Here is a 27,777-nt window from a genome sequence, read left to right as displayed (position 1 = left end):
GTCTGTAACAAGAAATACTTTCTATCAAAACATGTTTTGAATAAGTCAGTAAGCAGCAATTGTTGCTGAAATGTCCTATAAAAATAAGACTGGCCTTGCCTTAAGTTTTTGATTATCTGATGTATCTTTTAGTCTACAAGATACTGGAAACTAGTGAGATTAAAGTAATTTAATTTCATCATGTTGTTCAATAACTTAATGATTATACGTTTTCCATAATTGTTTTGGAATATTTTTGTGTTTCAACACTGATGGCTCTTTTTCTTTCTTTTTTTTTTTTTACCAGAAAGTCTCCCGACGACATGCCATGGAACTTTTGGCGAGAAATAAGACTATACTACTCAAAAAAGACTATAAAGACAATATGGAAAGAACATACTCGAGACAAATGTTCTCGGTAAATGTTCACTTTCCCAATTGTAGTCTGTTCGCTTATCGAAAAACTACTAATTCCGACAGTGTGATGAACGCACCATGGGACGCCTCATACGTAAACACCATTGCGCACGTTACCTACCCACGATGCAGCGCGGTTGCATACAACATAGCCATCTTGTCAAGAGTGACAGAGGGAGGTAACTGTTGGCGCTGTTTGGAGATAAATTTGTTCAAAAGCTGTGAAAATTTAGGAGGCTTTGTTAACTCGACTGTAGAGTGAGGGTCGCCACCGAATGACTTTGAGCGGGTGAAGTGAGCGGCTTCAAAGGACTGCTTTCGGGAAGATGTCTCACATACTTGTTCCGACGTAGGGGGAGTGTGCAGCAGCCAGTTGGCTTGACTTGCTAGCTAGCTCGGTGAGTGGAGGGCTGTGGGCCCTCCTCAGCCTGAAGTAGCTCCGCGACTAACCCTAACCCTAACCCGGGAGACGAGCAGGCCGGTTCGGACTGTCCCGAAGCTTGAAAGTACACACTGCAGGTATCGTCGTCTGCAGCCGCATTGCTGGACAAAACCAAGTGTGGCGTTGCGTTATGAGCTCATGACACGCAACAGGAGACAGAGAGAGGAAGAGGGATGGCGTAGATTCATCTTGATAACAGTTAGCTTGGCAAATCTTGCTGTTTAACATGATCTGAGCTGTGAGAAGCTGCGTCTCTTTCTGACGGAGGATACATATAGCCGACTGTCAACATGTCGAAAATGCCGGCTAAGAAAAAGAGCTGTTTCCAGATCACCAGTGTGACACAGGCCCAGGTTGAGGCTATAGGTGCCACGGACGACACGGAGAGTCTGGAAGACCCGGACGAGTCCCGGACTGAAGATGTGTCCTCGGAAATATACGACATGTCTCGTGCCGAGTACGAGCCCGCGTGTGACAGAAGTTCATCCGAAGAAGCCCTGAATAATGTCGGAGAGCCGGAGGCGACCAGTGTCATGGCCTCATCACACATACCTCAACCCGGTCAGCTGCCCGCGCTGTCCAGTAATCCCATCGGGGAGTTTCGAAAAGTGGGAGTGTCTGGCTCAGCTCAAGTCAGTCAGCAGCCGCTGGGGATCGGCGTTTCAAGTGGTTTACCCCTCTCCACTCAGTCTGGAGCCGTGCAGCAACAGTCTGCTCCAGCTGGTGTGTCAGTAAGCACTTCCCAACCTGCTGCAGTGATCAGCAGTGCAGCTCCTCCTGCCACCTCCACGGTGAGTTGTACTTCTCGATTCAGGGTCATCAAACTTGATCATGGTACTGGAGAACCCTTCAGAAGAGGCAGGTGGACGTGTACAGAGTTTTATGAGAAGGACTCGGAGAGCGCTGCTGCCAGTAGGACTGCTGATAGCATTAGGCATGCCAATACAGCACCAGACCCTGTGGCAGACAGGGACAGTGGGCTCGGGCTTACAGGAGGATCTGTGGTTGCCCCGGCAACACTCTCTGGTCAGGGATTGGGGTCGGCGGCGGATGCTTCTCTTTCATCATCCCGCATGCAGTCAGTTGATACATTATCACAGCAGCAGCTCCACCATCACAACTACAGCGCCCGGCAGCAGGGCGTGAGCGGGTCGGTCTCACAGAGTGCTTTCTCCAGCCCTCAGCCCTCCGTTGGAGGTGTCCAGCCTTCTGCCTTTCAGAGCGTGTTGCCTGTTGGTCAAAATGGCTTGCCTCAACCTGGTGTCAACATACAGAAATCCCCCATCATGCCCCCCCAAGCCCAGCCCATCTCTTACCCTCCTAAGCAGCAGCAGCAGCAGCAGCAGCTTCCTCTGGGACACCACCTGAGCAACCAGATGTCTGGACTTCTACAGAACCAGACAGAGTACTATCAACAGCAGCAGCAGCAAGTTCTTGGTGCTGGGCACTCCATCCCAGTGTCAAGCCTGTCTGCAGGGCCTTCTTTGGTCATGCCTCGAGCCTCTGGGGGGGCATCTGTGCCAAGTCAGGTTGGAGAAGTTGCAGGAGGTGGATCTGTACCTTCAGGACAGTCAGCTCTGGGCCTCTTGCAGCAGACTGGAGGAATGGGAGCTGTTGGAGGCTCTATACTGGTCGGTGGATCCTCATACGCAACAGCTGGACAGCCTCAACCTCTCAACCTCCAATCTACATCCTCTGGTGTACAAAATGTGCCTGCCATCGCAGCAAGCTCCAGTGTGCCCACCACGGTGCCCGCTGCAGTGCCCAGTGCCTCCAGTGCAGCCATGCCAAATGTGATAACCTCCAGTTTGCCTCCAGGTCAGATTCCCCTAAGCAAGACTTCAGTGGGTTTGGGGGCCCAGGGCCTCCCAGGAGCTGGGTTTGGACTTGCAGAGGGTGGTGTAGGGAAATCAGAGGGTCTCCTCAATGCACAGTCTCCTATCATCTCTGGGAAGGAAGTGTTGAAGCCCTTCATGCCTGAGAGCCTGCAGCTTGCCACGCCGACTGTCAACAGCCTGTTTGGAATTCACATACCTGTCGACGGGGAGATGGACAGGTAACAGTCTATAGATCTTCATTTTGATGAGTTAGAAAACTATCACCATGTCTCTGCAACATGATTCATAATACACAGTAGGGCTGTTCGATTATAGAAAGAAACAATTAATAATCACAATTATTGTGATTGATATTGAAAGCACGATCATTAAACACGATTACTCATTGATTTTACAACATCTGCATTTATCAAACGTAAACACTCTTAACACATTAACATTGGGAACATTTTGAAAAACAATAATTAAATGAAAATAAATAGGTAAAAATATATATATATATAAAAATTATGATATATAATATTTATGAATAATTAACTATGTTTTTGAGTTAGTGGTGATTTACTCTTGTGGCCAAAACATAACAAAAACACTTTGAAACATTTATCATACATAACAAAACCTATTTTCAAAAAGAGTGAAACACAGCATGCAGCAAAGTAATCGTTTAATCTTGATTATCTTGTTTTCATGATACTGGTAAGCCAAAATTGTAATTGAAACGCAATTAATTTCCCCGCCCTGGACTACACTCACATACAGACAATGCAAGCCCAAATGTGCCTCTTTCAGGGGAGAAGTGTGTTGCAGCTGGGATGTTTGGTCACTTTCTGTGACCACAGCAAGGTTAAAAGCCCCAGCCAAAGCAGTGAGTATGATGAACAAATAGCCTTCATTTTCAGGGATGTATGGCAAGGAGGGGGCTGTGTAGAAGGAAGAGTTATGTGGCACACAGGAAGGAAATTTAATGTTTGTTGTTTCTCATTAGAGTCTAAAGAAGCAAGCTGAGTGTAGCACAGTCCAAGAGAACACCCGACCCTCCACTGCACGGGCAACAACTTGTTTAACACACACACACACACACACACACACACACAACACCTGTAATACTGTCATTCTGTGTGTGTGTGTGTGTGTAAGGGTGTGTTTTTGAGCTGTCTGTGTGTGGCGGCCTTGTTCAGCATGACAGTGTCTGAGGTGATGGCCTTGGCTGCAAACATCAAAAGAAGTGTTGCTACTGTGTGTGCACAGAGTTAGCTTCTATCTGTTTGCCTTAGGTTAGTCCTGGCCAGCATGCTGCATGTCTGACCTTTTTAATAAGTTAGTTCCTGCTCTAGGGAAGAAAACAAAGTTAAAAGTGTTTGATTTTCATGTTGCCACATTTATGATGAATGATTTCCACTAAGAGCACCTTCAAGCTTCTGTTAGGAATGTGTTTACAGATGAACCGCCTTTTAGATATCCTTTTATTAAATGAACCTATTGATTGCAAAGAAAGAATCCAACAGATAGATATGAACGACAGTAGATTTCATGCTGGAGTTTTAACAAACGAGTAGGGGATCATTCTTTGTAAAGACTTAGGTAAGTATAGAAACATTTTTCATTTAGTCTATTAAAAATAGAACATGACTATGTGGCTCTGCAGAAGAAAAAAAATTATTTTATGAGTTGCTATGCCATGGCATATGTTTCCTCCAAAAAGTGATCTTCCTCTCTGTGCCTTAGTTTTAGTGATTTGTTTCACCTTTAGTACACGTTATACAGAAGCGGAAATGATGCAGTGTCTGAAGTCTCTCAGTGGTTTCCATTTACAGCATTACAGATATACTCTCAAACCTTTTTTATACATGTTTTTCACTACAGGGAAGCCGCTCAGTTTGTCATCACAGCGTTATTCTTTTCTTTCCTGTGTCATTAAACAGACTAAATATATTGAAGTTGCTTTACACGCACCTAATGTGATGTGTCAGTGGTTTGAGGACATACGGCTGATGCTTGTACATGCATGACCAACCTAAGAACAGGCAATTCTCAAATTCCAACTCCTTTCAGTCAAAATTGAGACAATTGCCCCCTTTTATATCAAAAGTGCTACTCGGAAAAGTTAATAATGATGGATTATATTTATTAATATTCTTTGCCTTTCTTGTAGTTGATAAATAAATGCTTCAAAGTGTAGAGCTTAAGTGTGCACAATTCTGCAGAAGACTTAAACAGGCAGTATATACAGTTTATTCTGTTAGTTTCGCTGTTAGCCCTTATTCTTTGGCCTGCATTGTTTACATTTTAGCAAAATGACATCATTCTAAAAGACATGCTGACAGGTGGCATATATCCATGGATGTGGTGGTCAGAGAATATTGTCATATCTTATTAAAGTTAACTTTGTCTCACAACCATTGCTGCAACTCCTAATAATGATCATGCTGATAAGCAGGTCAAACCACAAGTAAAATAATGTTTTGTTTTATTACAGCAGTGGCAAATGTCAACCCTTTACCTTTTGCAGTATCTTTGGTCACATGGGTGAGATTGTGGTAGAGTTATTTGATTCCTATAAAAAGTGCCAAAATGATTAAGTAGGCAGTATTTCCAAAAAGTTACAACACATGTTTCAATACATTTTTTTAATCCTCAGCATCTCAATAAATTTCATTTTTATTATAATACACTTTTGAAACAAATTTTCCCTTTAAAACATTGTTCAGGTGTGAGACAATGCAACTTGCTCAAGGCAGTGTATAGGTTTTACTTGTGAGAGGGCCCAGCTCACAGGCTGATAAGAGCAGGGGTATCTTACGACAGCTGAGCCCTATCAGACATTGAGCAGTAGTCTTTCCACTGTGCCCCCATTCTGCCGATAAGAGACCTGAAAGTGGGGTGTGTCGACCAACTGTGCTCTGTGTCACGTAGTGGCCTTTTTCTTTTGCAATACAACTAGGTATTCTGTGAAGTGCCTTTGGATGTGGTGGTTACACACTCAACTCAATGGGTAGTAGTTTTGCACACTTCTCCTGTAAGTGCTGTGGGTAGGCTCAACAAGTCAGGTTTGAATCAAAGTGTTTACCACGAGTGCAGCATCGGTGCAGCCCCTATTCTGTACCTGCTGCTGCCCCGCAGCTTGAGTGACAGATGAAGCATGACAGTTGTTCATGTACAGATGAAGAGCTGAATGACATTCCTGTGCAGCAGAAACTGTGGTATGCTCAGAAGAGGTGGAGGAAGCTGCAGCAGAGTGAAACTTGTTGTGCCTCACTTCAGCAAGGCATTTTGGCTATGCTCGAGTCGATACACCCCTCCCTCCTTATCCTGGCTTTTTTTATGTTGCTAAATATCTGCATTTCCACTACACTGTTTATTTTGTTTTATTTCCCCATGTACCACAGAACAAAAATACTCACAATTTATTCTCAAATTGGATTCTTCAGTAGTTTTATCTATATTCCGTATTGCATATAAAGATATTATACTTACAAACAACCACACAATGTTTTGACACAGCTTGCACAACCTGAAAAAACTCTCGTGTCCATTTGGAAAGCCTTAATGTTTGTCCCTGTCCTCCTCCACCCTGTAGTTTTCCCTGAAAGTAATTAAAGCAGAACAGTAGAGATACAGACTCTGAGGTTAAATATGTTGTTCTCATACTCGCTCAACTTAATGTTTCCCAGGTGGCTTCAACAACTGAAGCCGTTAAATGACATCGCTTGATTGTAGTAATGTCTTAGTTGCACTCACAGAGTTCTCTCTCTCAAAACAGAAACATTTATATAAATGTATGGAATCTGTAGTGTGTGTGTTGCAAAGGCAACATACATTATTAATTATGAGTGTGTAATTGAACTCTGCTGAAGAGGTATGGTTTATTGTCCTCATACTGAGAGCTTATGTAAAATCAGACTCCTTAGGAGGTAAGAGAGGGGAGGGGAGTCCTGGCCAGCGTTACTGCCACTGTGAATCAAGCGCCTGTGTCCATGTGGGTGGATAAGGGGTGTGTTTTTGAAAGTGGATGGGTTGCACAAGTATCCAAGTTGGGGGTGGGGGCTGCTCGGCTCAATGAGGAATAGAGCCATTATATTCAGAGCAACTCACCATACAGATGCCAGCATATTCATTTGTAGTCACTGTGGAAGAGGTGGGTGCATGTGTGAGATAGTGACACAGAGACAACATGTTCCACAGGGTCTTTCCCTCCCCTTTGTGACCTCTGCTTTACTGTTGTATCCTGTTTTCAACCAGAGTCCCTCACACCGCTCTCCACCTTCTATTCATTTAATATTCCTGAGCTCTCTACCAGCTTCCGCACTGGGGCTCTCTGGTCATATCATATGACATTTGCCATGCACATTTTTACCCAGCTGCAAAGAGCTGAACAGCAGCACCTCGAGTATCCGTAAAAAAGCAATTCTATTACTCATTACTGCACACTCAGATGCAAGTCTATATGCACACAAAAAATAATAATGCAGCACTGCAATAAATGATATCTAAATTAAGCAAGTAGTGTTGAGCCCAACTATGTAGTTCTTTTAATGGTAATACCAAAAGAATACAAAACTACACACGCAAAAAGTAAAAATTAAGTAAAAGCTTTTAGCTACTGCCGAAATTGAATGTTTGAACAAATGTTGCAAAGAAGTCATGCAGTGCTGACGAGTGTTGTAGACAGATTTTTTTATTTTAAAGATGTCCGTCTCGGAAGTAACAGGGAGGTGCCTATGTTTGTGTCTTTTAAACATTGTAACGCCACTGATTGAGCTTTTTCACGAGAAGTCCAGAAGGAAAGGATGAAAAAAGACAGACATATATTTTTTTTATTTAATCAAAAGAAAAAGTTAATTACAGATAAGCAGCCAATATAGCAACTTTTTTTGTAGACTTTTTTTTAGTTAAAATGATCTGCAGACTGCACCTTTATAGGACTGATTCATTATTGTGAACCAATCCCAGTACAGATCACCACTACATGTTTTTCAGTCAGTGCTGACACTCAAGTTGAACAAAGTAAGTCATGATAACATTTTTAGGTTTCACCAAGCTTTTTAAATGTATTATCTACTAAAGTTTTGATATTGGCATCTATATGAAAACATGCATTAATAATGATTGTAATACATCACTCAGGCTCTAATGAAGTGTTTGGTTTGGTGTAATTTGTCCAAGGCTTCATAAACGGCAGCCTCTTTAATTACCATGAATTAAACTAAAACCACTTTTAAGGAGTTTTAACTTAACTGAACACAATTGATTTATTACATTAAGTTTGAATGATCTAAATACAAAGTGGCAAAGCCACAGATTTGTTGTTTCTGCTGTCTGCTTTTTAGTCATTTGTCACTAACTTTCATAGAATGTTTACTCCGTGCTTATTGAGCTGTGGTTTGTTATCTTGTCATGATAATCATGACATGCTTACAAGGCTAAGTTAAACCAGTCAATCAATATACTACATGAACATGAACATGAAAATTCAGGCAAAGGACAGAGTCTTTTCAGACACAGTCACCACAACACAGGTATGGGGGCCCATAAGTGGCAATGAGTGGCAATCTAATATTGTGTTTGTCATCATATAGAATAATGTATTGTTTGTGTTTGTTGAAGATAAGGAACTTAAAAAAAAAAAAGCATATTAAAACCAAACACTCGCCAAGTCGTTTCAGCTGAATGACCCCAGCCTCCTCTCAGCCTCTGCGCTTTTTACAAACAGAAAGATGTATTGTTCTGGTTGGACTGACTGTACTAGGCCTACATGTCTGTAGGCCTCATTCAGTCATCACCTCCACCCCAGGTATGGAGGCCCTCCATTGTTCTGACAGGCAGGAAAACATCACTAGCTCATTGTAGAGTTTATAGTGGTTGTTTTAGTGTGGATGTGCCGCACAGTGCTGCAGATAAGCTTAGCTGAGAAAATGCTTTTTGTCTTGTTTTTGGGAAGTGGTATTCAAGTGATTTGAATCATTACCAAGCCTCCACTTTTTACTAGCTGGTCAGAAAATGTATTCATCATTTAAAAAAACAACAAGTTTTACTTCACAACAAACATGGAGAAAGTCACAGCTGTACTGTTTGAACCAATGAGGCAAAGGGGTCATGTAGTGCCAGTAAGCACAGGGATGAGATGCAAAAAAAAAAGCCTGATGTCTTTTTCCAAAGTAACAAGGAGTTGCATTTTTTATTTCAGTCAGTACTTTTACATGACATATAAAAGTCTATTAACAACTACAGTAGTAACTACTAGGACACAAGTATCTTGTATTTTTTCTTTTTAATTAAATGCAGTTGGGAGTCGAAAGGAATACTCTTACAAAATAACCTTTGTGTGAAACATTGTGGGTGGGGTCCCATTTAACAAACTGTGGCTATAAACACATTTGCAAATAACTTACATTTCAGTACATTTTGCTGTCACTTGCTGTGACGTTTGACCAGTTTCTCTTACTAATTTAGTTGCTAGTTTTCCGGTTAACAGAGGTTGGCTGCATGACTAATGCTCTCTGTCCCTGCTTCTTGATATTTTGATACTAAAAACAGTGTTCACTTGTAGCCTGAATGTAATCCTGCTCATATTAAAGACGCTTCTGTTTGACCATTTTGTGCTTTTATAATTCATGGAAGTACCAAGGAGGAAGGAACCTCTTTGGAATACTATGATCTAGGATCAGAAAGTTGAACTACCTTTAGGTTCCTGCCAAGGAGCGTTTTGAGTGTCCTGGCATTAACCTATGCTGGTGGGATGTTAATCTCCTCAGTTGGCCATTCTGTAATCATGTAGTGGCTCTGGCTCCTCTGTGCCTCATCTCTCCACTGAAAGAAACTCCCATAGGGCAGCTGAAATTTAAATAGTTTTGACCTACTTCTGCTCTGAGGCAGATGATGGATGGTGTAGAGAACCTGAAGCCTTGTGAGCACCAACACAGAGCTTTCAACACATTCTTTCTCCTGTCTTTGTACCCCTGTCTACTAATTACCCTACCTGTCTATATACTTCTTCAGTTTTACCTCAGATCCCCACATTAAAGCCTGAATAAAGCTTTGTTAAACTGAGATGCCTGGAAATGGCTTTGTTAGCTCCCAGCTAACTACTCCTCTGACCCTAGAAACACAGGATGCATAGCCCTAACCAGCAGATGAGTTTCAAATCTCTGCTGTAAACACCAAAAAGAGTCAAATCTGTTTGTACTTTCCTTTTTTTTTTTACCTCTTCTTGCACTTTCACTCCCAATTCTGTCTGGTCACTTAAGGCTATTGAGGGTTTTCTCGTGCTCAGTGAGTTAGCAGGGTTATTAAGAGGTTCAGCACTGTGAAACTAAACCTTTGACGCGGCTTCTGGTTTGCAGCACAGGCTCGCTGAAGGAAAAACCATGTGTCATGCTCCAGCTAGATATGTGACATCAGCCAGCAAGAATGCTCCAAAAGGTTATTTTCATTTGCTGCCAGGTCAAATCTTTTGCTTAGGGGTAGTGTGGGGCAAAGCCTGATCGTTTGCAACTGTGTTTTGGGTTAGCGCTTCGAGGGGTACAGAAGGGGATTTTGCCCTGTGCATACATATCTTCTCTTAATACTCTGGTTTTATGGGAGAGATAGCACTTTCACTGCTGCTCAACACATCAGCAAGCTGGTTTACAAAGACAGGCTTTCATAAATGGATATTGACATGTTACAATTTAGAGCTACAAAGAGAGCCTTTGAGAGGCAAGTGTGTGCTACTTGAAAACAGTGAATGATGACATCTCCCGTTCTTACCTCATTCATGAAGAGGTCGCTGGACTCCAAGTCATCTGACCTCCATGATTACAGACCATAGCTGGCTCGTACACAGCGCTGAGCTTTAGCCATGCTAAAAGGAAAAAAAGAGATGTTTTCTGTGGGGATGTGTGCTTGCCACACGTGTGCGCATGTGGAGGCTTTTCTTGCGCCATATCCCGCAAAAGTAAAATTAAGCAGAGGCATAGGGGGAGGTTTGTGAGAGTGTTTAGCCGTGAGGTAATGTGACAAGGCGGGTTTGTGCCAGAGATTTCTAGGAAAAGAGCCTTGGCTGCTATAATATTCACACATGCTGTAAATCAACTCCTCATTCCCCTGTGTTGGTGTGTCTGTGTGTGTGTGTGTGTGTGTGTAGTCATGTCCGTGTGCGTTTACATTTGTATGAATGTGGGAGTGAAGTTAGTTTTGAAAGGCACGAGCCTGGAGTAGATTAAATGAGCGTTTTTGTATGTGTGCAGGGGTCAGTGTGGGGATTTCCTTTCCCCTTCCCCGAATATACATCCCTTGGCACAGAACAGAGTGTACTTGTTGTTAATCACCAGGAACCTAGGAGGTGATTTTAAAAGCTACATTCCATAACATGAAAGTATTTGATCCAGAAAAAGTGAAAGGGTTTCAGCTTTAACTCTATGAATTAACCAATAACACATCCATAACAAAAACATATTTCACTTTCTCAGTTAAAAAGCAGATGTTAAGTTGCCTTTTTCACCCTGTGTGTTTGGTTTTAAGCGAAGACAAACCGAGCATGAGGAATGGCCGGCGCACTGTAGGTGAATGGCCTGAGGGAGGCCCTTACACTTTATGAGGTTGTCCCCACCTTTAAACATAAATTCCTTTGCTGAGGTCGAGACTCCCTCTCTCCTGCTCTGTTTTACTCTGCCTGTATGCCTTATATGTTTCATGGAAATCTTACTGTCCTCTCTACTGCCAGGTTTACGGCACAATCTGAGCAAAGAGGTTTTGTGAGGGGAAATTGAATTGCGTAAGAAAATATTTTTAGGAATCAAACTCTGGTCTGCTTTAACTGTTTCATCTCCTCAATCTTTCTGTCTTTTCTGACTTTCTTCCTCAATGTGGTTACCGCAGGAACCCCTCCAAGGCTTTCTACCAGGTCTTCCAGTCTGGCAGCAGATTAAGGGACTCAAAGGCCCACAGTGATAGGTACAGTACGTTAAAGGATTGAACTGGACAGGCCTGCAGAGTGTAACAACATGTGTGCAGTGTTGAGTAGCTGCAAGCTTTGCTTTCTCCACGTGCATGGATTGAGTTTGGAAACAAAGCTCAGCACCAAGTGCAGGATTGTGTCTTTCTCTTAAACTTCTCACTGCTTTTGCACCAGGCCCTTTCCTTAACATGCTCTCTTAAAACAGCATTTACTGTCTGTGTCTCTTGAAGACTTGGGTTGAATTGCGGTGTTACTTTTATAAGCTTTGGCATCTTGACTGTCATCTAATGGAACAGCTACATTGTGGAGGTCGTCAGTTATACACACACGCACACAGATATTTATATGAAGACATGCGACAAAGATAAACTGCTAAAGGCCAATATATTGGAAGATCTGGGCTACTTAGACAAATGGATTAACATCAGCCTGTTCTGTGCAAATGTTTCAGCAGTCCATACAAACACCTCAAGTGGAAACTGAAAATCCAATTAAAGTCTTAATATTTAGCAAAAGCTATTTTTGTTTTGATCGTGGGATTAAAGTTGGTCAATTTCAAAACGAAGTTCAACAAAGTAAAATTAAAACAGTTAACAAATAATGATGTAACATAAACCCTTTTCACACATACGGAAATCTCCTGAAAAACTCCGGAGATTTCCAGGAGGAGCTGTATGTGTGAACGCAACAGCCACATTTTTTACTCCGATATTACCCGGAGTAGTGACCGGCTAAAATGTCTGCCCGCGACCACTACGATCTCCGTGCACGTAATTAAACGGCTGCATTATGTTTTCTGTTCGTCAGTATGTTGTTCTCCTCTCTTTTGTGGATGTTGTCATTCCATTGGATTACACATAGCATTGATATAAAGGCACATATTCTCATTATAACGTCGTGTAGCTGACTCTGTTGCTACTTCCGCGTTGTTTATTTACGTCACATCTTACGTCGGGAAATCCCCCGCGCGCCCTCCCCTCTGACAGGGAAAGTCCCCCGCTGTGAGGAGCATATGTGAACGGCTAGTTCGGGAGAATCTCCGGAGAAGTCCTCCTGTAAATATCTAGATATTATCCGGAATGCATATGTGAAAACGGCTATACATGTGACTTGAACGTCTTGTGAATTCCACTGAAGAGAATTAATATGCGTATAAATAAAAACATCGGAACTCAGGAGATCCGAGGGAACTGTCTCTCAATTTGATCATGTTTATTAAAACAGGGTTTATTAACCCTAACCCTTTCATGTTGCACCCACTTCTTCTGCAGTGGTGTAATGGCATGATGCTGGAGAATTAATGCTGCTAACTGTTCAACTTGATGTTACATTTTCTAGTCAACAGAGTTGATGGTCAAATAGCACTAATTTGCATTTGGTTTGAAAGTTTGGTAGAAATGTACAATGCTTTTGGATGGAGTTGGACAAACATTAGGTGTTTATGTTAGGTGTATAGTTGTAGTTGTAGCAGAGAGTAGACGGGAAGTCTTAAATATTTTGAACAGGCACTGATGGGGATGTTTTTTTTAGCCTTAGTGGATTTTTCACTTCCCAGTAAGTGATCTGGTAAAACTATTTGTTTTCAGCTGGTCTGATCATCTGACCGTGCATTTTGTCTTCTATATTAAACGCCTATTATCATTTCAAGACCTCAGAACATGATTTTTTTTTGTAAATGTGTCCATGCTTTCTAGAAAATGGCCAGAGCTATGCAAACAATACTATTGCAAGTTTACTTTTTTTCCTTTCATCCTGGAAGTGGATGAAAGCAGCTGAGGAGTATGTGGACAGTGCTATCTGTCACAAAGCCTCACTGGCCTGGTTTCTACAATGGAACAGTCTCCACTGTGTCAATGTTTTGCTAAAATAACTTATTCATGGAGGCATTTTGAATGAATCGCTGAGCTATTAAGTTGATAAATGACACTATTTAATGTCGACTCTTAATACAGAGACCTGATGACATAGAAAACTACCCTGACAATTCAAAGAGACTAAGTGTGTCAACATTTTTTATGATGCGTTTTACAAAAATGAAAAAGGGAAGCACATGAAACCATATCTTAGTGACAGGAAATGAAACTGTTTTTAGAGAAATATACAGCTGACACACCATCACCAGTCACTGACTGAACACACACACACACACACACACACACACACACACACACACACACACACACACACACACACACACACACACACACACACACACACAGTGTCCATCCTTGTTTAGAGAGGATAACAGGTCATGTCTTAATCGACACTGAGATGATTTGTGTTGTGGGAGTACTTGAAGGCCCATTATTGTTTATTACTATTCACTGTCACTGTTTTGCTACCTCTGTTTGCACAGGATAATCTGATTTCCGCTCTCAACAAAAAACAGTAGTATATTAATGACACAAATACGAGCCCTGTAATGAGCCCCATGCTTCACTTCTTTTTTTCTCTGTTGTGGGTACACTGTTCTGCCAAGGGCTGCTTTTGTTTCCATGGAAGCGAGGAGAACCACAGCTTTGTTTGAGACTGTTTTTGGTAGATCTTGGCAATGGCCTTTGGTATTGGACAATAATGGGTTTATATGATTCAGGTTTATGTGGCGTCATGTCTTAGACAAACCCAATGAAGTCACAGGAGATGTTGCGTGAGTGAATACCTGCTTAAAAATATTTGTGACACTTAAGACACGACGGGGCAGTTCACCAAAGTAACTTACTACCATAACATAATGTGTTGTAACTCTATTTATGCAAACAATTTCATAGCTGTATTATAACAACTTCCCTGCAATTTCATTACATATTTTACTTTGACTTTTGTAACTTTTTCTGTAATTTATTTCATGGCTCATCAGCCTAACTGTAGCATTTTGTCAGACACACTACAACAGACTGAGATGTCAAAATAAAAGACCCCCATGTGGGCACCCTGTTCACTTGGCAGACGCTCCTGGCAGTAGAGTTTAGTTATGATATCACTGACTGTTTTTTTTTTTTTCATTACGTCTCCTCAGTCTTAGTTTACATTTTTTCCTACAGTCCATAAAACATAACAGTGCTAGACATTGTGCGAGCTAAAATCCAAACATTAGCTTTGCAACTATTGGCATGTCAGCATGAAGATGTCAGCATGAAGCTTAGAGGTCAAGCGTGCCAAAACAGTCTCACTGCTGGCATTGCTGCACTATTGTCTATTTTGTTTCTAAGTGTTTCTCCTCTCTGATATCTTTATTCTTATGCTCAGAAATCGATCAAAATTTGATCTATAGATTGTTGAACTTTGAATTTATTTTGGAAGATGTACATGTCTTTTTCACAACAATAATTAAACATTTAAAATGTTATTGTGTTTATTTAAAGGAAGAATATGTGATTTTTCACACTTAAATGTAGCAGAAATCGAGTATATCCTCTGAAAATAACTCTGAGTCACTAATCTCTACAATGAGTGTGACACCCGAGTCCCACTGTCTGTGATGCGGTCTGAGCCGTATATACTGTACTCACTGTTTAATGAATGTCACATAAGTGTTTTTAGATCATGGTAATTTCATGAAAATTGACATGCAGTGTGAAGATGCAAACAAAATAAAGATCGCTAGCATTAGCATGCTAACACAACAATGCAGCGCAAGTTGTTTTGGTTTCATGCTGGCGCTCAAGGGCGACATCTACTGGATCAAAAAGTCGCAAATTCTTCCTTTAAGTATCTGAGAACAGAATAAACACCACTATGTATAATTATTTTCTTATTAGCTTGATTATTATCTTTTCCAGCCACTGTCTAATCCAGTGCTTCATTTTACACATTTAAAGCTGCATTTTTATTTTGTATTTTATCCCTCTAGCTGTCAATCCTAAATTCAGAAGTAAACCCTCAGAGGACATTTCTATTTAAGTCATGCCATGCCAGCAGCTTTGATGCATGCACAGTTGTAACTTTAGCACTTCCTCCTTTATCCTCTGCTGGCTCACTGCCGATGCCCCACCACATGCACAGCTGTGTAATGTAACGTAACGTAAACAGTGGCAGTTGTCAGGCATTGGGTATAATTAAATTAACGCACATCTGATAGGAGTGTGAAAAGACAGGGTCTGTAGTCTGTATACTTCTGGTGTTGATGCTGCTGTCAGCAGACCCTGCAGGCCTACATCACAAAGCCTCATACTCAAATAGACAAATAAGGTCCAGACAACAAAAGAGCTAAATGTGTGCAGAAAATTAGAGGTATTAATGCTTCCTTGGGCAAACTGTCAGGTGTCCCCTCTTAAGCTCTAAATTTGTCCCATCATGCCTCAGGTTGAGTTAAATAGACCTAACTTTGTTTTCATTGTGGTTCTGAAGGAAACATACTTTTCTGAAATATGCTGGCAGGTGGCAGTTCTGCCAAAGGCAAGGAATGACAACTATTCAATGTGTAGATGAGTAATTCACCCTCACTGCTCAACTTGTTCACGCTCCCTGTGAGAGTAAACTTTCTGCCTCTAATGTACTTTTTATTGGCACTCGTGTTTTCACCAGTCGCAGCTTATAGATGTCAGTCACGTTAACGTAGAAGGCATAGTTAACTAAGGCGCTGGTTACGTAATCAATTGCAGTGTACATTCAAATCCTCGTTAGCATAATGTTGGATCTCAGCCCAGGCCTCGGGGCTTGACCTCAGTGCTCATATACTGTTTGCTTTGTAACGCTGGAAAAACAGAGGAGGAGGCTTAACTGAGTATCAAACATGTTTTGTATTGAAGTCAGGCGCTCAAACGAGTTCTTGGCTTTGACCTGAGATCCAGAGGCTTAAACAAGATCATGTGTGTCAGGAGCGCTGCTTTAACCAGACACACTCTCTGTTGAGCCCAAAAACACTACTCACTCATGTTCTGGCTTACGAAATCTTGGTCCTGTTCCAGTTGTTCTTGGAAGTTCTACTTGAGGCACCACATGGTGTCCTTAAATGGTTTTAACTTGATTGTGATTCCTGCTCGCTTTTATAAGTACACTAACAGCTGATATAAAGAGTAAGCGCCCAAACATCATGGATTAACAGAATTGTCTTTCCCAGAAAGAAAAATTACAGTAGGTCATTCAAATTTTGATTCCAGTCAAGGAAAATATCAATCTGAAACTCTGTGGATGTTTCATTGCAATGTTGATGTTTTCCAGTCTCTATAGTTACAAATTCTTAGTGTGACAGTGGGCGTTTTGAGGTTTTTCTCTTTTAGTTCTCAGCAGTGTCAGTCCAGCTCATTGTTGCCTCCAGTGGAGCCGGCTAGAGAAAATCTCAAGAGAAAATGCTCTCTGCTTTAAAAGAAGTGTTTTAATCCATTAGTGACCATAACACAGTTTACTGTAAGGCTCAGTTGACTGGCAGACATTAGACTGAAACAATTTCAACAATTTAGTCATTCTTTGCTGTAGCAAACACAATATCTTTGTGTTTTGGTTTCTCATTGAAACTATATGTTTAAATCAAACTGCATTCCTGAAAATCATATTGGGCGTATTTTAACTTTTCACAAGAGGGTTTTGGCCTAGTTTTTCTCCCCAAATGGACTTTAATCCACCAAACTGCAACTTTTGTCTGTTTTTCGTTAAAATCCAGGGAGCGTCTGCTTATTGTCAAGATCTAGAAACTCTCTTGTGTCTCGGCAACAGCTGCCTTAACAACGTCTTAACCTCGGCTCTCCTTTTTAATTTCTCCCATCTGTCTCATCTCTGTCCTGGTTTGTCTTTCCAGCTATCATTAGCTGAATCATATAAACCAAAATGTCTTCACCGAATTTCCCGACATCTGTGTGTGATGTCTTTATTGTTGATAATCCTTGCCACACTTTTACTTAGTGTGTTAATAATTATTTTATCAAAAAATTACAGCCTTATCATATTTTCTATGCTTGCTTGGATGTCTAAAAAAGGTGGTTTTAACTTTCCAGTTACTAAATAAGTTGAAATTTGTCTATTTTTTTTAAAATTATTATTATTTTGGACAGATTCCAGTGTTTCCCCTATCATTATATTAGGGGGGCAGCCCGCCCCTTGAAGGTCAAGTTAAAAAAAAATGGATTTTTTTGGGCTTTCTTGTGCCTTTATTGTAGGGCTATGATAGTGGATAGAGTCGGCAATGAGGGAAAGAAGTCATTTAGGATACCTTTCTGATAGAAAAGGACAGCTGTCATTAAAAGTACCCCACCCCCCCCCCACCCCCCAAAGCTGTAAACCTAGGGGAAACACTGGATTCACTCTATTTATCTTGAAGTACAAAAACCAATGAGCATGTGTGAAAATGTGAATTCACTTTTTAAAACACGTATGGAAGTATTTGGGATGTTGTTATTGTGTTGTGATTAGAAGGCTAAGTATGTTGTAGTGCCACTTGATAGTAGAGCTTGTTTTTGTCTGTGCTGTCAGAAGCCACTGATGAAGCAATAAGGGTGTAGCCCTGAGAGTCCATCAGGGTCTGCTCTTCATAGAGGGAGAGATTCCTTTTGGCACAGGCCTAATGAAAAAACTCAGGGCCTTTGCAACGCCTTGTCTAAATTAAACACATTTGGTCAGAGATCGAAGCTGGGTTTGATGTTTTTTTTTTTTTTAATTTCTTCATAACATCTGGTTATGTAAACAGTCGTGGGGGGGTCACATAATGTTGTTAATGAGGGTGATTAAGAAGTAGGACTGTGGTTTGACAGAATACATTAGAATTCTTGTTTGTTGTAAAAGCGTCTGCTAAATGAGTTGTAAAAAGAATAATTGTATTTCTATCTCTACGTTTTAGGGGTGTTTCTGTGTGTTTAATCTGATTGACACTGTATTTGTCTAAGTTGACAGATGTCATCTTTGTTCATTGTAGGATGTATGTGCATGTAGCTTGTGTAAGACGCTGTCATATCTGACAGAGATCAAAGCGTGTGCTGTAGGACAAGAGATGTGAGTGACAATGTTTCATAGCTGCAGAGGTATGGGGAACATTCCTGTCCTGGTCCAACTCGCTGATAACGATCTGCTGAGAGCTTCCGCTGGCCTCACACACATACATTGGATAGTGTTGAGCAAAAGAACATTGTGTCCTCAAGGGGAGTCCACCATCAACCTGGTGTCTACCATCAGGTACCATCCTACCACATTGTGGCACTGGTCTTCTCTTTATAACAATGTGCTGCTTTCCTGCAGCCTTTCTGTAAAAACTTAAAGCTGTTATTAACAACAGATAGATCAATATGAATTATTTTAGGCCAATACACCCGTCTGTCTAGAGACATTAACCTGTTGGAATAAGAAGCATCAGTGGCCTCTGGTGGACAGACTTTTTAATGTGACACGGTTTCTTCAGCAGTGTTTCCACTCCATGGGACTAATGGACTCCACTCCAGGCAATTCTCTTTAAATACAATGAGCTTTTCCCTGGCTACACTTTCTACTCAATGACCTTACACCTATTTGAACTTTGCAGAACTATTCCTGTCTCCTTCGTTCTTTGAAGGTTAAGTGAACTGTCGATTGTAAAAAGGAACACATTATGGTTATATTTATTTTTGGTTGCTTTGTTGTTTGCGCCCCAAGCCAGACTTCGTGCATTTTGATTGACGTCATTAGCGGATAGTTTTCATTAGACTGCACAACTGAAAACATGTTTTTCAGGGTCCTTTGTCTTTCTTCAGCTTCATGGGTTTTTTTTTTTTTTTGACTTTACGGATGTTGTGTGTTTATAAATGGTATCAAACAACTCGCGATGTGTCCATTGCTGAATGGATTGATTAATGAAGTGAACTAAATGCTGGGCACAAGTTGTTCTCAGTTCTCAACCCTGTAAATCCACACTGTAGTTACTTATGTTACCAGTCGGACCATGAAACGGGCGGAGCACAGTCGTCCCTCCGCCTCCCCCCTGTCACCCCCTCTGGCTCCGCCGCCCGTCGCTTCATGTTTCAATATTCCAAATGTGGTCACAGTTAACGGACTGAACCGCCTGCGGTCTGCACCGGTGGCCTCTTTTTCACCGATGTAGCTTTAGCGCCATGCCGTGCACGTTTTCCTACAAACCACCATGCTGCCCCGGGGGCCTGACCCGGCGTCAAGCGATCGGCGAGCCGCTGCTGCTCTCCTGCCGGACCCGCTGCAGGTAACGACAGGCTGAACCGGTGTCACTGCCTGCCCCGCAGAGAACACAGATCAAGCGAAAATGAAGCGCACTGATTCTTGAATCATTTGTGTGGTGTTCTTCGGTGATTGGTGATCTTTACTCTATAATGCTTGAACACTTTTCCGTAACATTAGAGCCATTAGACTCTGTGCAAGTCACCTTGATTCTTTGGTGTGAACATTTCAAGATCTCTTTGATAAATCTCTTCATATTTTTTAATGGACACTGTTTTATTAATGTGATCTAAAGCATATCACTAAATTTAAAATGAATGATGTATGGCAAAAAAAACATTTCACTCAGTTCCTATTGCTGTGTGCCAAGAACAGCTGCAATAAAACTCATATTGTAGAATTTTAGAGGACAGAAACCAGGTCATTATGACTTTACGATCATTTATACAGCACGTCTGAGTGCATTTTAATGTAGATCTTTCATATGCATGTTTTACATGTTGGAATTGCTGCCACATTGAACCCATACCTGCACCTACACTGAACAACAGTCTTACTTTATGCTTCTTTTAGCACTAACTCCTAGCTGCTGTTCTTCAGCCCAGCTGCTCTTACGCGCACACTAATTGTACCGCACGCACGCTGACCTGACCTAGATATGAGGTTTAATGTTCATGTTGCAACCAAGACTGAGACAAGTCATTTGATACGATCTGTCCATCCCAGGTTGACCTGGTGAGGTGGTGGTGGCTGCTGATTAATTGTGCACTTTGTCTGCTTCTGCTTAAGTCTTTGAGGGGGGGGGGGTTTATATATAAAACTCCATGGAGATTCTTCTTGTTCATTGCTTGTTAACAGTGATTTCCTCCTTTTTACCATCCTTTGGAGAAAAGTGAAGTAAGCAGAAAGAAAGGGGAGAAGAAAAATGACTCTCCCCGGGAGGTTTGGATCCTGAAACCTTACGAGACTGATTCTAACATCTGTGTTTTCTTTTTCACAGAGCCTCGGGAACCAATGTTGCAGCCATTGATAATAAAATAGAGCAGGCAATGGTGAGTAATATTGTTACTATTTATCCTATACTTTGGTCTTACTTTTTTAAAGTATGAAGAAGGTTGCATGGCAAGATAGGGACCAGATGTTATAAACATCACAGTATTATTGTGCCTAATTCAAGACATTTGTGTTGCCTTTTATCTTTTTTTTTTTTATCCTTGTGAAGTATAACATCAGATGATCTTCACCCCAGTGTCATACTGTTCATCATATTTCCTCTTTTCTTTGCATTTACTTACTGAATACAAATGTAGCTTTGAGCGCTGATGTCCTTTTTATAAACATGATAAATCAACCTCTTGTTTCACGTCTTTGCCCTACTGACACATTTCATGACATCCTCTTTTCTCCTGCAGGACCTGGTGAAAAGCCATCTGATGTATGCAGTGCGTGAGGAGGTGGAGGTGTTAAAGGAGCAGATCAAGGAGCTGTACGAGAGGAACTCTGTGCTGGAGCGGGAGAACGCTGTGTTGAAATCTCTAGCCAACAGTGAGCAGCTGTCTCAGCTGCCCTCCCAGTCGGCTGCCAGCTCCAGCACCACGCCTCCCCAGCAAGGACTCAGCCAACCTCCACCCCAGGCCCAGGCCCAGGCCCAGCCCCCTCCTCAGTCTCTGCCTCAGCAGTCCCACCCCCAGCTCCAGCACCACCCCAAACCCCAGCAGCTCCAGACTCAGCCTCAGCTTGATCCCGGCCAACAGCAACAACAGCAACCTAACGTCACCTCTGCTTGAAGTGCATCTGCCTGCCTCTCATAAGGCAGAAAAAAAGAAGAGCATTTTCTCTGCAACCTATTACAAATTAGTGTATGTGAAATTAAAAGAAGAAAAAACTCTTTGTCTTCTTAGCCACCAGCTTGACCACAAAGTACAGCTTGTGTGTGAGTGGGTGTGAGTGTGTGCAGGGTGTGTTAGCAGGTGTGACTGTAAAATGTAAGCGTGTATGCATCTGTACTGTGGGCCTTTCCAGTGTTAATGCAATCATCAGAAAGCAAGTGAGAAAGACTTTGACAGAGGAGGAACGTGTAGAGACTGGAGTGTGTCAGGGGAGGGTCAGGGGGTTTCCATCATCTTGGCTGTTATCCCAGAGTGGGTGACTGCTAGGTCCGAGCTCGGGGACAGGATGTCTCTTCTTGGACCCAGGCCGTGACACGGCCACTGACCTGAGACCTGCTCAGACTGAGGGCGTGGGAAGGGAGGGGTTTGCCTCACATAAGGGACAAATGGGAGTGATTGTCTAAAAAGAGTGATTATTTTTTTAAACGTAAGATAAATGAGGGGATAAAGGGGTATTTTTAGCCTTGCTGTTTCATGTTGTATAGAAAGAAGTGGGAGAGAGTCTGTTTATCGGAGCGCCAAACTGCTGCCGTTACTTTTTACATCAAGTCCAATCCTAGCATCAGTCTTTTGAGTTCTACTGTTAAGTGTTTTATTTATTACGGGGCTGCTATTTTCATACATGAATAATTTCATGTACCTGTAAAATAGTAGTCCAGCGAAATCGTTTCTTTAAGTGTTTCAACATTTGGCCATACTACCCTGAGGCAACACTTGAGATTTAACTAAATAAAAAGTAGGCTAATATCAAATAAATGAATTCTGAAAACTGTTTAACACTAACTTAAATTCTTCTCATCAATTGCCAATTCATATTTAAAATCTAGACCCAGTATGAATGTACAATTTCATATAGTAAAAAGTATTAAGAGCCTTGGTGGGTGACTCCACCTGATGACATCAAAGCATAACGTGTGCCTGAAGACGGCATCTGGTTAAGATTCAACTCCTTAATCTAAAGTGAATTAGTGTTGCCATACCCCCCTCTTGTTTTTCCTCCATTGTTTTCCTGAGGGGGGCAGGGGGGAAAGCTGTGAAATCATTCAACCTACTTTGTAACCAAAGATGCAAAGCTGTGTAAATTGATTATTTTTAAATGCACACTCATGTATTATTTTTTTTTGGTTTTGTTACTTCCTCCTTCACAACATATTTTGTTGCTGTTCAGCATGTTTTGCATGATCTGTAATTTTCAAACCACTTTCTTACCTCATTTTTATTCAGCACTCTTATTGTAAGATAGTCTGTGAACAGTGTAAATGGACAGGGAGGAGGGGGGGGAGGGGGGGCAAATCAGAGCTGAGTGGGCGGAGAGAAAAACAACCTAGTGTTACTGACACTAGTCACAGAAAATGAAGTGAGCCATGTTTTGTTCATTTAAATGGTGTTTGAATTTCATATGCCAATAGTTTTGTTACATTGCAAATTTTAATGTATTTAAATAAAAGCAATATTCAGATTCCAAAAATATGTCTGTTACTTTCTTTCACAGACGATTTAGAAACAATATTCCCCCTCTTGTGGACATAAAAACTGTAACTTGTGCCAGAAAAAAAAATGATATTGCATTTGATTTTTTTTTTACATTTCATGCTCAACCAAATACTGTAAGAGAAACTCCTTTATTGGAACAAACTTTACAAAATAATTCTGAAAAATGTCAAAAAAGTTACTCTGAACATCCATCCCCACCTCAGCAAATACATAGCAGTGCTCTCTTTAAAACACATATCTCTGAGCAGTGTCCACAGTTCCAAGTCCAGAGGGAACAAAAAGCTCTTTCCTTCCCAGGTTAGGATGTCCACAATACAAACAGCGTACAATGATATGGACAATGAATGGGAAATTATTTTTAAACAATCTCCTCTTTTGACATTTCAGTTCTCACAGCTGTGCAGGCTGAACTCATTCATCCCACTGTTTCACTCCTTCCCTTTAGTCAGTGGGTAACACATCCCATCCATCACAAAGGTCAAGTCCACCGTGTGTCTAAGCAGGACCAAGGGGCTGCCAAGTGTTATCGTCTTTTTGTCCTTTAACCCACGGTTACAAACCTGCTGCCTTTACTGCTGTGGGCTGTGGCCGTGCGCTGATCCTTTAGGATGCGGAATCGCTCATTCAAGGTCAGCGATGTTTGCTACAGGAATGAAAACACATTGTATTAACATACAGGGTTCAGCAATATTTTGAAGACTATATGGTAATAAGAATATTTGAAGAAAAGGTCCTTTGGTGGCTTGAAAATCTTTAATTATTTTTATAAATGTTAAACAATTAAGTAATTAAAATTTTAGACAGGGACGCTTTTAGATCGCATCTTCGCCACCTTCTTAAGATAATAAATGTGCAAGTTTCTGACAATATTAACCAATGTGCTGACCTTGTATCTAAACACAATCAGGGTCCTCATGTAGTCAGTGACCTTGAGGTTCCACTGAAAGTTTCAAGGTCAGTAATACAAGAAAATCTAAATAGGACTTCTGTGTTCCCACTTCCAGAAATCCTCATTTTGACATACAGCTAATGTTTGGCGTAATAGTTTACCTGCAAATCTCAAACTGGATCCTAACTGGGACCATTTTACACGTTTTGAAATGGGCTCATGTTGTACTGATCGATACGGTTTATTGAATTTAAGTATTACATCATGCATTGTTCTGTCTGATTTATCGTTTAGTTTTGAGGTTTAAATGTAAGTATTTATAGCGAGGTTCGGGCTCTGAACTGTCACTTGTGTATTTGTTGTTGTTTTTGATAGATTGTACAGACCCACTGTAAATTGGCTAAGCCATACTTGTATTCTTATGAAAAACATTCAGCATAAAACACAGTAGAATGCTCTCACTGGTTTTCCAACACTGTTGATGTCGAATTGCAGAGGCACTCCTTTTGGTATTTTCTTCTCTTCAGTTTCCACTTTGACAGGAGTAGAGCTGGGAGCTGGGGGGTGCAGCGTCCAAGCAGAGGGAGGCCTACACAGAAGTCACACCGTCACTTCTACCTGCTAGTGTCTTGTATGTTAAGCTCGGTGTCATTGTCATAATCAACATCATATCTTTATATCCCTCTATATCTATTTATACTTTATATATATTTCCTTAAAATGTAATATGATAAACCCGCACTGTAGTTAGTAATATGACAAAGAAATGGTTGTAGACGTTGTGCAGTTTGTGATATTTACTCAGGCTGAGTCAGGGCTGTTGGGTTGTCGATTGAAACAGTCAAGATTCCACTGTTGGTTGTTGATGTGCGCCACCTTGTGGATAAAAGTAGTATAAGAGTAGTGTGACAATCTCACATGAACACAAGAAATGGAGTGCAGGTTAAGCTCAGTTGGTGGAGTGGATGCATCATGTAGAAATGCTAAAATCCTAATTGGTTCAACTCCTGATCCTGCCCCGGTTTGGTGCATGTCATCCCCCACTCCCTCTCTCTCCACAATTCCCGTCTCTCTACAGCTGTCCTATCGTAGAAGGGCCAAAAAAGCCCCAAAATCAATCTTTAAAATGAAATAAATACAATCAAAAGGAACACAAGAAACACAGACTGTTAAATGGCAAACAATGGTCTTCTTTCCCATCCAAATGATTCATATCCTCAATAACATTTCCTCTTCCTCACACATGTACACACAACAGAGTAAACAAGACAAAACAAACTAACTGAGGTAACATAATACTCACTGTCTAGTTCTGGCTGGAGGAGAACGGGGATGGGGATTTGGCTTTTGCACTTGGGCCTGTACCTGTAACAAGCACATGAGAAAATAAACACTAAAGTATAATAACATTTGGAAATTGTTTAATTAAATACTTAAGTCCTCAAAAGCCCAGATACACTGATGACCCAACAAATGCATCATTTAACAACTCTCAGTAGCCCACAGCCATTGTGTACCTTGAGTCCTCTGCGAAAAAGAAACGTGGCCTGGCGTGCTTCTCTCTGCGTCTGCTGGACAGGGGGCAGTGGTCTGCACACGTGCAACATAAAAGAAGTACTTAAATACAGCATGGTGAGTGGAACCATGAACACAACACAGTTTACCAGATCAAGAAGCAAATTTCGATGTGTCCAACATCCTTAGTCCACCTGCTTGAAATCAAACTCTTCACATAACGTATCATAATGCACTTTGTGTTTAGGGAAATACAAAAAACCCAGACTTTAGGTTTCTGCTATACTCCCGAGAATGATCCTTATTTTACACTTGCTCAAGTGCATCATACATAAGCTGTTGGGATTTACTCTCACCGTCGTTGTAGCCGAAATGGTCTCCTGACAGATGTTGTGTTCTGGCCTCTCTGTTGATCGGGATGCCTGTACGGCCTCCTCTGTACCTCTGGCTTCCTGTACTGTGCTTCAGGACGTTGAATGAAGGGCTTTGTTTTCTGTCTTGTTTTCTGAAAAAGGAAGTGTAGTGGACGAAAGATACTCCATTATTGAAAGGTTAGGTAGCGTACATTAACAGATCGATAGATTTCACAGCATTTGGAAATCCATGTGTATAATTTAAGTAATACGTGGTCTATATTTTATTCAAATTGAATCAGCGAATTACTTTCTGAATAACTGCTTCATCGTTAACCTCTTAAAGGAGACGAGTAAATCAGTGAGAAACACAAACTACTCAACACAGTTAGCTTGGATCTTGTCTGTAAGATACTGAACTTAAAGTTCTGTATGTACAAAATCATATTTTATATTAAAGATGCTGTGGTGGGATAAAGCTTGCTGCTTATTCTTCTCATGCCCCTCTTAGCTAGATAACAAATGGAAAAGTTTCTAAGATTGTCTAAGGCAGTTAACCGTAGAGGTAATGACTCAGCAGCACAAAAGCAGCTGCTGCTGTTGCCAGATGACAGGATGTGGAGAACACTGAGCCGTGGGGGAGTGATGAGGGTCGGGTCATTGAAGCAGGACGAGTATGGTGTGTTGGTGTGCTTGTTTGTAGGATAGGCAAATTAGCCAGGCATGTGTCAACATACTAAAAAAAAATGATGCCCAAGGTCTGAAGTGTGATACCAGAAGCACACAATTTAACTTCTTCTGTATTGTAAATAGAATACTTTCTACTAACTAGTACCAGATTTTATTTAGGAAGGTGCAACACTTAACCAGTGTGTTTTTTAAGATGACACAGGTTACACTAACAGCAGAATTAAGACGGATGCATGTTCTACATCATGATCTCAAAATAATGTATCTTATGCAGACACCTAAAAGACTCCAGGTGGGAAATAAAGCAACAAGGCTGTCATTTAGGGCAAATGCTCTCTTTTTATTCATTACAATTATAATCCCTCATACATGTCAGTGCATTGTAACTTCAAGTTTCATGCCACTGTCAGTCCACATAAAGTCAACTCCAGCATGTTCTACATTACCTGGTTGATTGCTGATCTGTTCAGTGTGCCGACTCGTTTGAGCAGTGCAGTTGGCCTTCTGGCTGCCAGTCCTGTGATGACCCCCTGACCTCGTCGTCGCCCCGGCAGCAGGGGAGGGACCCTCCTGTTTCTTAATTTAGGTACTGCTCCACCTCCTTATAACGATAATGACAGCGATGTTAGCAGCGCACAGACTTGTTTGGACAGAGGGAAAGTCACATTTTGACCAAGTCGACATGAAGACACACCTCTCTGGACTGGTCCACCAGTCCCAAACGAAACTCCCTTTCCTTGAATTAAACGGCCTTTCTTCTTAACTGGTCGTCGATTAACAGTTGCCTGTCTTCTTTTAAACTGCTGCTGCTGCTCTTTCTTGTTCAACCGAATGATGTCATCTGTTAAATTTAACACACGAGCAATGATAAACAAGGGCGACTGCACTGAGCTCTATTTAGCAAGTTAGCATACGAGCTAGCAAGAGGCTAACATTAGCTAGTTGTCTATTTTGGTAACGTTTGTGTCAGCGTCCACCTTACCTAATGACATGTCGACTTTATCTGGAACCACTGTTTTTCTCCCGCGCCCTGCTGTAACCTCATCTCTGTTCATACTTAAACAACACGACAAACAATCCTGAGTGAAAGGAAAAACACGATAATGGCTCTAAACCGTCTCTTATTGTGACTACGCTACAACGCACATGAATCTCCCCGAACGTAAACGGCGCGGCGCATGCTCCGTAAAGACTTCCAATTGCATTGTGGGAAATGTAGTGGAATACGTCAAAAATAGTATCGTT

General features: G+C 41.4%; 2 protein-coding genes across 3 annotated transcripts; one reads left to right on the top strand and one right to left on the bottom strand.

Annotated features, from left to right (window-relative positions):
* Positions 1-559: 559 nt before the first annotated feature.
* Positions 560-21,589, top strand: LOC132978860 (TSC22 domain family protein 2-like). 2 transcript variants are annotated; one of them, XM_061044198.1, is made up of 4 exons: positions 560-2,894; positions 11,536-11,610; positions 20,703-20,754; positions 21,115-21,589. In XM_061044198.1, exons 1-4 carry the CDS (start codon positions 1,129-1,131, stop codon positions 21,487-21,489), a joined length of 2,268 nt encoding a protein of 755 aa, XP_060900181.1. In that variant the 5' UTR covers positions 560-1,128; the 3' UTR covers positions 21,490-21,589. The 2 variants fall into 2 exon arrangements, with proteins under 2 accessions (XP_060900181.1, XP_060900182.1); XM_061044199.1 differs by lacking the exon at positions 11,536-11,610 and having other exon boundaries at positions 562-2,894.
* A 1,605-nt stretch (positions 21,590-23,194) lies between these two features.
* LOC132978862 (UAP56-interacting factor-like) lies at positions 23,195-27,670 on the bottom strand. Its single transcript, XM_061044201.1, has 9 exons — positions 27,515-27,670; positions 27,227-27,373; positions 26,979-27,133; positions 25,846-25,994; positions 25,492-25,564; positions 25,278-25,339; positions 24,776-24,850; positions 24,437-24,563; positions 23,195-23,728 (listed from the first exon to the last, which is right to left on the bottom strand). Exons 1-9 carry the CDS (start codon positions 27,585-27,587, stop codon positions 23,627-23,629), a joined length of 963 nt encoding a protein of 320 aa, XP_060900184.1. The 5' UTR covers positions 27,588-27,670; the 3' UTR covers positions 23,195-23,626.
* Positions 27,671-27,777: the final 107 nt, after the last annotated feature.

This window comes from Labrus mixtus, chromosome 8 (genome assembly GCF_963584025.1).
Source record: "Labrus mixtus chromosome 8, fLabMix1.1, whole genome shotgun sequence".
Taxonomy (NCBI): Eukaryota; Metazoa; Chordata; class Actinopteri; order Labriformes; family Labridae; genus Labrus; species Labrus mixtus.
The sequence above is the reverse complement of the archived record's forward strand: the minus strand, read 5'-3'. Positions and strand labels throughout refer to the sequence as shown.

Coding starts and splice junctions, on each gene's coding strand:
- LOC132978860 (XM_061044198.1), top strand. CDS start 1,129: ATGTCGAAAATGCCGGCTAAGAAAAAGAGCTGTTTCCAGATCACCAGT. Junction 11,611..20,702: donor TCAAAGGCCCACAGTGATAG/GTACAGTACGTT, acceptor TCTTTTTCACAG/AGCCTCGGGAACCAATGTTG. Junction 20,755..21,114: donor ATAAAATAGAGCAGGCAATG/GTGAGTAATATT, acceptor TTTCTCCTGCAG/GACCTGGTGAAAAGCCATCT.
- LOC132978862 (XM_061044201.1), bottom strand. CDS start 27,587: ATGAACAGAGATGAGGTTACAGCAGGGCGCGGGAGAAAAACAGTGGTT. Junction 25,995..26,978: donor ACAGATCAGCAATCAACCAG/GTAATGTAGAAC, acceptor TTCCTTTTTCAG/AAAACAAGACAGAAAACAAA. Junction 25,565..25,845: donor CCATTTCGGCTACAACGACG/GTGAGAGTAAAT, acceptor GCACGTGTGCAG/ACCACTGCCCCCTGTCCAGC.